Below are 13,551 nucleotides of genomic sequence, written 5' to 3'. Positions count from 1 at the left end.
ACTTCGCTTGGGATTCGTGAAGCCAGGTCCAACTATTTTCTCTATAGTTGCGTATCCTGATCTTATTATTCCATCTTATTGAGTTTAATTTTCTCTAAGATTATCTCGAGATTTATTTCCGATAAGTAAGATATAAAAAGTAATCACAAAAGTTCTTCGTCTCATAATCTTGTGATTCCGCAATAACTTCTTCTGTAAATCAGTTAAGTTATTGTGAGGTGACTAATATTCTAGGCTGCTCTTCGAGAGATATAAGACTGGATTATTAGTTGTGTTTCCTGTTCACATCGATCTTTGAATCTAAAGACGAAAACCAAAAATAGAATAGACTTATCTGTGGGAGACATATTTGTTTATAAGTCTTCGATTTTGGGTCGCAGCAAATCCTAGGACATAAAGGACGTTAGATATGGGAATCAAGTGCATAGGGTCTTGCGAGATTCAAGAGGCGTAAGGAATGCGACTGTACCATAATCTGTATGATACTTGGTTAGGGATCAACTACATTCCAGTTCGAAGTTAACTTGTAGTGGCTAGAGTCTGTAGCAGCTTAATACAGTGTGGTGTTCAAGTCTGGACTAGGTCTCGCGTTTTTCTGCATTTGCGATTTCCTCGTTAACAAAATTTCTGGTGTCTTTGTTATTTATTTTCCGCATTATTATATTTCCATTATATAATTAAAATATCATAGGTTGTGCGTAGTTCAATCACAGTTGTTAAATCCGACCTTGTTTGTTGGATAAAACTTGATTTACACTTGGATATTGGTCTTTGGTACCATCTGAGTTTTTCTCACATCTGTTTGATTAACTGATTGTGTTAGAAAGAGATAAATCTCTTTGATATCTTTCCTTGATTGAGTTTCATTAAGTTTTTACTCTCGGAATTATATTGGAGTTTAGTCCATATAGATTGCCGAACGAAAAATTTGGACGGTTATTGTACCCCACGTTTTCAGTATGTACTACTTACGATTGGGGACCTAACCGTATATGATACTTAGGTTAGATTTTCAAAGAAAAAAACAAAAAAAAATGATTTTTATTCTCAAACACTAACTATGAATCAAATTACTAGTCTAACCTAATCAGTAACCTTACTTAATTAGGTTAGTTAATATAATTATTTGCACAAATTATTCGAGGGATTATATCCATTAATAAAATTAGTAGGATAAAGTTTTGGAGATTACTGTTTGATGATACAATTTTATTATTTTATGAGCACCGAAAACAAAAGCATGAAGCTTTTCATATTAATTTAAAGGTAAATGTTAATGGCATCCATGATATGACATTAACATAACCTTATTGGACAAAGCCTTTGTCTCAAACACAAACATATTTCTTTACCATAAAAAGATAAACTAACCATAAGTATATGGCGCGTATAATACTTTGCCATATCGTCACCAAACTATAATTCTATATCAGAGTTTTTACTTTTAAAGTTCTATATACACGAATCGAATCCCTACACCAACGAACATGTTATTTGCTGATTGTATTGCATATATCGATGAATGGTTCATTTAAAGCATAGTTTATGCAACGAGATTATGTTAAAAAAAATGTTTTTACAGGTTAAATATGTGCAGAGTTTTACATGCAGAATTCATATCTCTAAAATGAATTATACGCGCATGTACGCCGTTCCGCGAATCACAAATCTGTTAATCGAATAATTGTCCGGATTTATATTTGGACAAAACGAATAATATTCGCATATTTGCCATCTTTTCCAGTACTCCGAATTACTAACTTGGGTCAAAACATATAGTATCTAAGATTTTCACAATTGTAGTTTACTAAATAAGATACGAAAAAATTTCTTCAAAAAGATCATCGTGGTCCTACCACATTTCTTATTATGATGTAAAAGAAGACTAGTCAACCCGTCTCCTTCTCGGTTGCACTGACACAAACACGGTGATGCGGATATGACGCTACGTGGACACGAACCAATTCTGAAAAGTTAGGACCCGAACCAGTTATTAAAGTAGTGATATTCCCGAATGAAATATATATATATATATTATGAATGTAATTTCTCAATAATGCTAATAAACTACTGATAAATAACAAATTTGTACAAAAATAGGTACATATACTAGTAAAACAATACATATAAAATAGTGTGTGACATATACATGAGATGTCACCGATGTGTCTAACCTAAAGATGCACACATCTAAATATCGAACGCAGTCTAACACGGACACGTGACCATTTCAGCGGAAGTGCTACACTTCCCCATTATCTTCCCCGTCAGGATTGGGAAGCCTTAAATCCTTTTTGGGCAGCGGTGGCTTCATGATTGAGTGTCATGGACCAGTAAGAGAATGACACGTCATGAGGGAAGGCTTTGGTGGAGGACGGTGGGGACGCCTGGCATTTTTGCCATTTTAGGCGCGTCCGCGCTGCCCAGGTCTCCTTGAATCTGTCTCGTATGAAGTCAAAAGTCGTCCCTTTCCCCCTTCCTTGTTGTCACACAGTTCTCTCAAATTCCTCTCTATAAACTCAAAACTCTCTCATAATTCTTATCATCTCTTCTATCTTTCTCCTCTACCTCTCTGGGTGCATTCCTTCATTCTTTTTATCAATCATTCATCATCATATTCTATAACTAAATTCTTTCACCCCGATAAAGACTGTTAATCAAATTTGTATTTTTAAGTGTTGACTACTGTTTGAATGCTCATTTTTTGTTAAAAAGAAAAAGAAAAAAGAAAAACAATTGAAAACAATTCCCGGTTACATGGCGGGAGGTGGAGGGACAGGTCGGTCGTTAGAGCAAACGCCGACATGGGCAGTTGCAGTGGTGTGTTTTGCGTTGGTTTTGATATCTATCATAATTGAACATATCATCCACCTCATTGGAAAGGTACGACCCTACCAGTATTAATTTGTGATGTACAAACTGAAATCAACTAATTTAGTTTTAAATTACATGTAGTATTGTAGTGTATATATTACTCGGATGATTAATAACACTCAGGCTTCAAAATTTGCAGTGGTTTCAAAGAAAACATAAAAAAGCTCTATATGAAGCATTCGAGAAGATCAAATCTGAGCTAATGTTGCTAGGGTTCTTATCATTGCTGCTGACAGTGGGACAAGGGCCCATTTCAAAGATTTGCATACCCAAGAGTGTTGCTGCTACATGGCATCCATGTAGTGGTGAAGAAGAAACTAGATTGAACAACAACGGTGGCGACAAAACAACATCTAGTAACGCCGACGACAATGAATCAGAAGACGTGGTGGCTACATTGGGACGAAAACTTCTCTCTAATATTTCAAGATTATCATCAAATTCAACTCCTAGTCATCGGCGTGTCTTAGCCGGAGGAAGCACCGATGTATGCGCAGCAAAGGCATGAACTATAACCTAAACTTAAACATCTGAAAGCTTTAACTACGTACTGGCGTTAAGTTTATATTTTGTTGCAAAACTTTGTTTTTCTAATTCAAAATTTTACGTACAGGGTAAGGTACCATTTGTATCATCGGATGGTATTCATCAGCTACACATCTTCATTTCCGTTTTAGCCATTTCTCACGTTCTTTACTGTATTCTCACCATGGCTTTGGGAAGGCTCAAGGTATGTACAAACTAATCACTAAATGCGTGCATATGATGTCCAACAGTACGTATTAGCATCCATGTCTCTCTATACTGTATTAACTTATTATCTTTTCCAGATGAGACGGTGGAAATCATGGGAAAAAGAGACAAGAACAATTGAATACGAATTCACCCAAGGTACAGTTTTACTTGCCAACGATTTTACAGATTTCTCATAAATTATAGTAGTTACTCTTGTATGAACTGTTATGCAGATCCTGAGAGGTTTAGGTTTGCGAGAGATACATCATTCGGAAGAAGGCACTTGAATTTCTGGAGTAAATCACCTGTTCTCATCTGGGTGGTAGGTTTTTTACCGTCTACCAAGAACCTAAATACTATACAAATGGCCTTTGACTTGTTTACTGTCTTCGTTCTGATCCCAGCTTAAACTTAATAGTAATTGAGTAGGTTATAGTCATTGATCTGGAGTATGAAATAACTAATCATACATTAAAGCTTGCTAATTTTAACCAATTCTACAAGCCTACGACACCATGTCAACTTCAAATAATTTATTAGATACACCAATATAACTTTTCGTTTCAACAAAAACAAATGTGATAACGGTCCTGGATGGGAGTGTAGATAGTGGACACTTGCGCAATTAAGTAAGCCTATTCACATACAACACTAGGTTGTCCTAATCTAGCTATTAGATTCACGAGTAGGACACACCCATAAAGGCTAAATAACTCAATGAATTTAATGAGTTCTCCAGTATTTTGTTAACATGATACACGAGAAAAAATTGAAGTTTATTTTGACTTTTCGTATGGTATTTTTCTAAAACTAGGATCACCTGATGCCAGGTGCCACAAGGTAGAGAATACGAAAATGGCAGTTTAGCCTGTAAATTAGGAATTGATAGTCAACCTTAATTAATATTTAGATGTAGCCAAGGCGAATAATAGACCCATAGGTAACGAGACGTAAAATTTGGACTATCCCAACACATTCGGTAGGTAATTTCAGCTACAATTTCAAACGCATATAATGTCATAATATTGACAACAACAATTCGATGCACTGACACAGCCTGCGTTTAAAATGCATATATGCTCCTTCCAACGATATCTATTATTTCCTAGTATATATTTTTATGTCGGTAGTATCTAATGCTTAGGGTTTTATGCGATTGAATCATCAGGTTTGCTTTTTCAGACAATTTGTTAGGTCAGTACCTAAAGTGGATTATTTGACCCTTCGACACGGTTTCATTATGGTAAGTCGGATTACTCGTATGCTAATTACAGTGGTACTTACTATATTCTAACGGGCTGTCGTATATCCACAGGCTCATTTGTCACCCCAAAGTTCAACCAAGTTTAATTTTCAGAAGTACATAAATAGATCACTTGAAGAAGATTTCAAAGTAGTCGTCGGAATCAGGTGTGTAGACCTCTGTCTTCTGTTGATATATTCTTAGGACGCGCTAAAGATTCTTCCTCTCTCAATTATTTGACTTAGTATTTGATTTTGATGTTTTTCCTTTTTTGTAGCCCACCAATTTGGTTCTTTGCTGTTTTGTTTCTGCTATTCAACACCCACGGATGGTTTTCTTATCTATGGCTACCCTTTATCCCATTCATTGTAAGCTCCTCTTACATTTATTGAGTTTAATCTCTTGGTCGATCTTTCTTACGAAAGAGTTGGGGGTGACAGTTTGTAATTTACTAATTTGAATGCAGATTATTTTGCTAGTAGGAACAAAGTTACAAGTGATTATAACAAGAATGGGGTTAAGGATACAAGAGAAAAGTGACATTGTGAGAGGAGTACCTGTTGTTCAACCAGCCGATGACCTCTTCTGGTTTAGTCGCCCACGTCTCATTCTCTACTTAATCCATTTCGTTCTATTTCAGGTATACTAAGGTCACATTTTTCTTATCTGAAATAGCGCTCGGTCATTATTACTTAATGTTGCAAATGTCTTCTTTCTTCTCGCAGAATGCCTTTCAGCTGGCGTTTTTCGTATGGACTTGGGTAAGTAGTACTACTAGGGTCCCCGGCCGGTAACATTAGTTGATTTCCCTTAAAACCTTGCATCAGTCATAATGGCAGTTGCCTAGTTGGGCAGCTTGGGTTTACTAACAAAGTTTAATTAGTAGTGTTCTGGTACTTCACAGTTGACAAATTCATTTTTTGAGTTATTTAATATTTTCAGTGGGAATTTGGATTGAAATCTTGTTTCCATGAACATATAGAGGATGTTGTCATCAGAATCTCAATGGGGTAAGGCATTTTCAGACTCACACTTAATCAAAAATATATTTACTAAGAAATCCAAATTTGATTATTTTCAGGGTGTTGATACAAATCTTGTGTAGTTACGTTACTCTACCACTCTATGCATTGGTTACTCAGATGGGTTCAAGCATGAAATCTACTATTTTCAATGACAGTATAGCAACAGCTCTAAGGAAATGGCATCATACAGCTAAAAAACAAATTAAACAAAACCAACGATCACGAACAGTAACGCCAATGTCGAGTAGGCCAGGAACGCCAACGCACGGAACGTCACCGATTCATCTCTTACGCTATTACCGTCAAGAAGCTGATAGTAGTCTCCAAACATCTCCAAGGTTATCAAATATTGACAACGAAAATTGGGATAGCGAAGGTTCACCGTCTCCAATGCACCAACATGAGTACCAGCTTGATAGCCCTTCGTCTCACAAACATCATTTCCGATCCAACCTTGTTGGTCCAACCGAAGAAGAAGTGAAAGAGTTTCAGGATTTGACTTTGTCGGATTTGTCTCCACCGTCTGCTCCTCCGGCTACTTCTAGAGGTCAACATGAAATCGATGTGGAAAGTAGCCGGCCAAAACCAATTATGATTGGTTCCAAAGATTTCTCATTTGACAAAAGATGATCAAAGAGTAGTTATTTTTGCAGCTCTTCTGAAAGGTGCACCAATCTCGGTTTTAAAATTATTGTTTGTAAAATTATTCATGTACAGTAGGAAGTATATTACCATTGAATTGATCATGCACATTTACTGAGTATACAGAGTTAAAAATCCGATATGTTCATTTACCACTTGACAGTTTGCCTGTGATTTTCATTCCAAGGTCCCATCTGGCCATCCATGTCGCGCATTTATGTATATTACTTGGCTGTTGTTCTTAATGCTCTTTTCCATAGATTGGGACAAAAAATTATTCAATTACCCTAGTTAGAGGGCTGTCATGCAATATAGCAATGGACCCTGGTAGGAGTATTTAATTAGTGGTACAAATTTCAGGTAGTTTACATAATACCACTTAGAAATTCCATTAGCATATGCGTATTGAACACTACAAGATGTTGATATTGATATCGATATCTACGGGATCGTAAGTAGTTGGACAAACATAGAAGGTCAAACTTGTTGGAGTAAGCAACTGTGCTTTTAACTTATAACTAGAGATATACAAAATGTAACAAATCCAAAAAAATGGAAGTCGGAGAAATTTAAGTATCATGCAAATTTTAGTAAGAGACTTGAATAAGGGAGATTGTCGCAGTCCTGCGTAAATTGTTACGCAACTCTTACAGGACATATAGAGAAATTAGGATAAAGTAGTCAGAGTTGTATTACCACACCGTTGCATCCAATTTTGCTCTCTATCTTTTTCTATAAACCCCACTCCTCATTATTGGTTTTAACTTATTCGAACTTGGATTTATTATCTTGTAATGGACCTGTTGTGATGGCGGGAAGTGGCCGTTCGTTAGAGCAGACGCCAACTTGGGCAGTTGCTGTGGTGTGTTTTGCATTGGTTTTGATTTCTATCATAATTGAACATATCATCCACCTTATTGGGAAGGTATACATGATCAGCCCCGAGTTTACTAGTTCGTTAAGTTTAGCTAAAAATGGATAGTAATTTTGTTTTGGTTCAAACTTGTAGTGGTTGACAAAGAAGCGCAAACGAGCTCTGTATGAAGCACTTGAGAAGATCAAAGCAGGTACAGACGATGTCTTATATTAAACATGATGATTCTATAGGATTCCTAATTTTGGGTTTTGGTTAATTTGTTTATGCAGAGCTAATGTTACTAGGGTTCATTTCATTGCTACTGACGATAGGACAAGTGCCCATCTCAAAGATTTGCATCCCACAGAGTGTTGCTAATACTTGGCATCCATGTAGCAAGCAACAAGAATATGACTTGTACAACATTGGCAGCGTCACAACAGCATTTCATAATACTGATTCCCATGAATCCAACAACTTAGTGGGCACTCCCGGCCGTAGACTTGTCTCTAATTCATCGTATCCACTTTCAAGTCATCGGCGCGCTTTAGCTGGAGGAGGAGACTATGATGTATGCGCGGCCAAGGCATGAAGAAACATAAACTATGATAATATTATTGTTTATTTGTGTATGCACACAAGGTTAACTAGTTTCATGTCTTACTTGCAGGGGAATAAAGTGCCACTTGTGTCACCATATGGAATTCATCAGCTACATATCTTCATATTTGTATTAGCCCTCTCTCATGTTCTTTACTGTATTGTCACCATGGCTTTGGGAAGGCTTAAGGTACATAGACTGCACCAAAGCAGATGGGATTTTCTGTAGCTCAAACCCTCACCTTCTCAACTCTTGTTTCTCGTTTGTTTTGTTTTTGGGGTTTCAGATGAGACGCTGGAAGTCATGGGAAAAGGAAACAAAGACGGCTGAATACCAATTTACACATGGTACATTTTTACATACTGTTTTATATCCAAGTGTTCCATAATTTTTAATTTTTAACTGGCGTCAATAATATGAACTGCTATGCAGATCCAGAGAGGTTTAGGTTTGCAAGAGATACATCATTTGGTAGAAGGCACCTGAGTTCCTGGAGCAGCTCTCCCGCACTCATCTGGATTGTAAGATATTTAGCTTAAAACTAATTGATATCCAACTCCTGTTAACTAATTAATCAATTTCGAATGCAAACTAATTAGCACATCTCTAAACTGCCACATACTAACTCATACATTTCCTGCACCCAATTTAACCATTTGGTATTCAGGTTTGTTTCTTCAGACAATTCGGTCGGTCGGTACCTAAAGTGGATTATTTGACTCTGCGACACGGATTCATAATGGCAAGTCTGATTATCCTGGGCCAGTTGATATCCCATCCTATGTAACATGGTTATAATTCTGCATGTTTTTGTCTACAGGCTCATTTGGCTCCACAAAGTTCGGTCAAGTTTGATTTCCAGAAATATATAAAAAGATCACTTGAAGAAGATTTTAAAGTGGTTGTAGGAATCAGGTATGTCTATTAATCTTGTTTATATATGAAATGAAAAAAAAAATAAATTCCTCTCCCCTCTATAATTTGATGACTAGCTATACGTTTCTGATATTTCCCTTTTGTATAGCCCACCAATTTGGTTCTTTGCTGTGCTGTTTCTGCTATTCAACACCCATGGTATGTGCATAAGATATCTTATACTTCTGCTCTTTTTTTTCAAACATTTGGGGGCGTGCATCTGAGAATCTTCATTGTTGTTTACAGGATGGTATTCATATCTATGGTTGCCCTTCATCCCATTTATTGTGAGTTTCACTTTTCATTATCTTCATTTTGTTGTTTTATGCGTCTCGAGGATAACCAACTCCGTAAACAAGTTCCGACTATCGGAAAAGTTGATTGTTTGACATGATACCAGGGAGGACAATCTGAAAAATGTTATGAGCACATACATATCCTCAGTTCCACGAAAGAAAAGCAACCTATGGTGGAAAATTGTTATGCGTGTTTTTCTTCAAGCTCGTGATTTTCAAACATGGGTACGTGTTATTAATGGCTATGAACCTCCGGTTAATACAGAAGTCGATGTACCTAACCGAAGGATATTAGTAGATATACTCCAGAAGAAGTTCTTGCTGCAAAGCAAAATTTTGACAGATTGAATGCTATCATGCATGCCATTACCCCAGATATCCACCACCATGTGACTATGTGCACAAAGTCTAAGGAAGCCTGAGATATCTTAGAAACCATATTTGAATGAAATACCAATGAGAAGGAAGCTAGGCTTCAAAACTTAAGTTCTGATTGGGAAAACCTTCGTATGGCAGATGAAGAAACGTTTGATGAGTTTAATCACAAAGTGTCTGAAATTGTTAATGCATCTTTTGCATTGGGTAAGACTATTCCTGAAAAGGACATTGTGATGAAAATTCTCAGATCGCTGCCATCTATATACGATTATAAGAAGCATGCTATCGTTGAAGGAAATAATCTCGCAACGCTTTCCAGAAATACTCTGGTTGGGAAGCTAAAGATCTTTGATCATGAGCATACGTCCAAGTCTAGTAAGGATGTTGCTTTCAAAGCAATAAAGAACATTAAATTACTTGATAAAAGTAAAAGTGTTTAGATCTCTGAAGATGATCTTTATGAGGCCGATTCATCAGATGAATATCTTGACAAGTCAGTCTCGTTGATCACAAGAAAGTTTAGGGATCTTGTTTTGAAGAGAAGTAAACGGTTTTCCAGAGATAAATCCAAGTCATCAGATAAACCTCATAATCGTATTCCTCCTATAAATAGGGATATTGATGAAACTGATGACGAGGATATGCCTCAATGCTTCAAGTGTAAAGGCTTTGGTCATTTTTCAAATGAGTGTCCAAATCGAAAGAAATACACTGGGAACAAAGGTCTTGCTGCAACTCTTGATGAAATGTCTGGCAATTATGATTCTAATGAAGACGAAAAATGAAGTGTTGCACTTCTTTGTAAAAATATTGATTTTGATAACTATAGCAATACACACATCAATCTTGATATTCTTTCAGAAGAAAACTCAACCAATCTGGAAGATAGAATTGACCTTTCTATTGGAAACTCTGTGTATAATATTTCAGGTTCTACTATGTGTCTTGCAGCTTGCACGTCTCAGATGCCTGAACTATATCCAAGATTTACGTGCTCATATTGTTCACTCAAAGGTCATGAACTATCAAAGTGTTACAAGTACAAACACAAATTGAGACATGTCAACAAACTTCAACGAAGAGCAAATCGATTAGCAAACAAGCTTAAACTCGCTCAGAAGACCGCTGAGGTATGTAAGATTTTATCTTCGTTTAAGAAGTTAGTTTCCAAGGAAAAAACAAGACCATTAGAGAAGAAAGTATGGTCAAATTATCTTGATAGACATAGGTCTATGGATTCCTCTCAAGAGGAACATGGTGGACAAATTGTTCTTCACCGCAACACAACTTGATTGTGTTGATTTGAAAATCTTGTCTCATGTGCGTGATCAAAAGAGACAAGGTTATGTACCTCTCAGGCTTTCGGAAAAGTTTGTTTTCTTCCTTTCTTAGTTTTCTTTTTCTCTATGGAATTCTCTGTCTAAAGGAGGGTTATTCTCGACAATTCTACTCTCTTTAGGGTTCAGAATTGTACGTGTACGAACCTATTAAAAAAACCTACATTCCTTTTTCCTTCCCTGAAATCTTTTTTATCTTGAGGCTACTTGTTGAGTTTAAATTGTGATTTCCTCTCACAAACCCATACGCTTATGGATACTCCAAGCATCATGTCTTCTGATGGAAAAATGTTAATATTATTGTCAAGCCATCAATCATGAAGGAAAAGAGAAATCACCATTATCTCTGACATTGAAAAGAAAAAGAAGGAATGTGAGGAAGCCAAGAGCTGTTCCTTCAAATTCTCAGAAATTTTCTGATGTTCTTGAAGTGTTGACGGAGATGCATAAGGAGATTCAACAAATAAAGGCTTTTGTGTTTAAGACTCATGAGATTCAGAAGGCCCTGGTTCGACATCAGTCAAGAAGGTTTATCGATATTAACTCCTATCTTCATGAACCTTATGTCCCAATGGTTGTTGACGACAAGGAGTTCGGGGACGATAAAGAATTCTTCAAAGGTCTTAATATCTAGTAAATATTCGGATGAGAATTTTACTTTCTTGTTTTTTAGAAGAATAACTAGAGTTTGGAATAGCCATTATTGTGATTACACATAGTTATGTCCAATGTTTTCATCTTCATGTTTTTAGGTTTATTTGTTTAAATTCTAAAATTGTTTGGAAGATGATTATTGCAGGTATTAATCTTTATGGTTTTATATATTGCATTTGTTATGGGATATGTGTGTTTACGTATGTGAATTATGACTGTCACATACTTTGTCAAAAGTTAAGTCTTTCGTATGTCGATATGCATGTATTGATAAAAGAATGAATGAGCTTTTGACATTACAAAAGTTTGAAGCCTATTATGTCATGTTTTTGATGGAAGATAGGATGAACTTTTGATTACGAGGATTATGTCTATTGTATGTCATTGTGCAAATAGCGACGGAAAATAGAATGAATCCTTGTTTATTCCGCAGTATTGATCTTCCCTGATCCATATTTTATGTATATACTGTGCGGCTCCGTAAGTTCTCTTATGTTGAGCATTTCCGATTATATTAATCATGGATTTTCTTGTGGTTAATTTAATTGAGTATTATTGGGATTCAAATTCATATTCATATGTGATTTGTTATGTCCAAAGAAATCTTTATTTTCTCTTGAAATTAAGGTCGCTCTTCTTGTTCTTTCGGGAATGACATTTTATGGGGGAGAGTTCTTAATTGAACTTGTGCTTAATTGCCAAATCTTTGTGGGGAGTGCAGTTGTGGACTATTATAGGGGCTATCTTGCATCTTTATAAACTCCTTGATGAAAGCATTTAGCTCCGGCTTTATGATTGCATCTAAATAAGTTGATATTTGCTTGCTTTTGGTCATGAAATGTCTCTATGAAAATTTTCGTTAGGATCCCGTTTTCGTACCTTTGCCAATTTTATTGACAAAAGGGGGAGAATTAATGTGTATTTCACACTACAAATACATATGGTTTTCAGATCATTATGTAAGGGGGAGTGGTTTCCATGTGAGATGGAGTATTGACTAAGGGGGAGTGATACATATCACCATAGTATTGTTGTCGAAGTTGTGATACAATTGAACTTTGATGCTGTATAATAATACTATGACACCGTATAACAATGATTGAGAATTATTGTTTTCTCATTGTTATAGCTACGGATTTTCAACAACGATGATGCTAAATGTACAATCTTTGGAATCATTGGAGTACTTGGAAGTGACGAAAATTTTGAGTAATGTTGAAGATTAGGCATGTGGAATAGGAGCTACAAAAGTTTATTTATCTATTTTTGTATTCCATATGTATTAATAGTTTTGTCACTAAAATTAACAAAGGGGGAGATTGTTAGAGCACTGCTCGGTCGAAATCGCATGCGTTGCTATCTCAAGCATGTTTGTCAATGTTTGTGATCAAAACTATAAGTCTTGATTTTTAGTCTACTATAGCTAAGTCTCGGACTAGGATAAAAAGTGTAGTTGATCTCAAGAACTCCATGGCGATCATCATAAAAGACGAAGAACTACTCAAGGAACTGGTGGAACTTCATCGACTAAAAGGTATTTGGAGACTTGAACTTATCTATCACTCAAAAGTCTATTTACTCTATCTCCTCTCTTGAGACAAAAGTCGTTCTGATATATAGAATTTGATTATACGCATTTTCTATTTCGAGCCGAGATTATCTCGCTTATCTATTTTTCGAAATATGTGTTGGTAAGCTTTCGCTTTGGCCAAGTTCATATTTACCTAGTGACTAAAGTCATATTATGTTTCAATTACTTGAAAATGGCTTTGACGAAAAATAGTTTGTGAACAACAACTATATAATGTCCTCTAAGAACGTTTCAATGATTGAAATGAGAGTTTAGATTATATAACCATTGTTGGAATTAAGCATTGTGTGGTAACACATATATATAAGTCCTTACTCCTTGAACCGAAGCCTACGTACTTTGCTGCTCAGGAAAACCGGAATAGAGTCCGGGAACCCAGTCTGTGAACTGTCGGAGGTTCTCGT

The 13,551-nt window shown here is 36.1% G+C and overlaps 2 protein-coding genes across 2 annotated transcripts; both read left to right on the top strand.

The window, feature by feature from the left end:
- The first annotated feature begins 2,464 nt into the window (after positions 1-2,464).
- On the top strand, positions 2,465-6,671 carry LOC113298507 (MLO-like protein 6). Its single transcript, XM_026547273.1, has 12 exons — positions 2,465-2,883; positions 3,014-3,376; positions 3,488-3,604; positions 3,705-3,765; positions 3,843-3,931; positions 4,778-4,852; positions 4,925-5,019; positions 5,130-5,220; positions 5,319-5,492; positions 5,578-5,613; positions 5,795-5,862; positions 5,934-6,671. The coding sequence occupies exons 1-12, from the start codon at positions 2,758-2,760 to the stop codon at positions 6,505-6,507; spliced, it is 1,869 nt and encodes a 622-aa protein (XP_026403058.1). The 5' UTR covers positions 2,465-2,757; the 3' UTR covers positions 6,508-6,671.
- Positions 6,672-6,917: 246 nt separating this feature from the next.
- On the top strand, positions 6,918-9,280 carry LOC113295269 (MLO-like protein 12). The gene is made up of 11 exons (XM_026543621.1): positions 6,918-6,970; positions 7,201-7,444; positions 7,529-7,586; positions 7,666-7,961; positions 8,046-8,165; positions 8,263-8,323; positions 8,409-8,497; positions 8,644-8,718; positions 8,797-8,891; positions 9,001-9,050; positions 9,138-9,280. Exons 1-11 carry the CDS (start codon positions 6,918-6,920, stop codon positions 9,278-9,280), a joined length of 1,284 nt encoding a protein of 427 aa, XP_026399406.1.
- The last annotated feature ends 4,271 nt before the right edge of the window (positions 9,281-13,551 follow it).

Source organism: Papaver somniferum, chromosome 7 (assembly GCF_003573695.1).
Source record: "Papaver somniferum cultivar HN1 chromosome 7, ASM357369v1, whole genome shotgun sequence".
In the NCBI taxonomy this organism is placed as follows: domain Eukaryota; kingdom Viridiplantae; phylum Streptophyta; class Magnoliopsida; order Ranunculales; family Papaveraceae; genus Papaver; species Papaver somniferum.
Note: the sequence above shows the minus strand (reverse complement) of the source record. Positions and strands in the feature narration are given on the sequence as shown.

Coding starts and splice junctions, on each gene's coding strand:
- LOC113295269 (XM_026543621.1), top strand. CDS start 6,918: ATGCGTATTGAACACTACAAGATGTTGATATTGATATCGATATCTACG. Junction 6,971..7,200: donor ATATCGATATCTACGGGATC/GTAAGTAGTTGG, acceptor AGGATAAAGTAG/TCAGAGTTGTATTACCACAC. Junction 9,051..9,137: donor TCTGCTATTCAACACCCATG/GTATGTGCATAA, acceptor TGTTGTTTACAG/GATGGTATTCATATCTATGG.
- LOC113298507 (XM_026547273.1), top strand. CDS start 2,758: ATGGCGGGAGGTGGAGGGACAGGTCGGTCGTTAGAGCAAACGCCGACA. Junction 3,766..3,842: donor TGAATACGAATTCACCCAAG/GTACAGTTTTAC, acceptor ACTGTTATGCAG/ATCCTGAGAGGTTTAGGTTT. Junction 5,863..5,933: donor GTCATCAGAATCTCAATGGG/GTAAGGCATTTT, acceptor GATTATTTTCAG/GGTGTTGATACAAATCTTGT.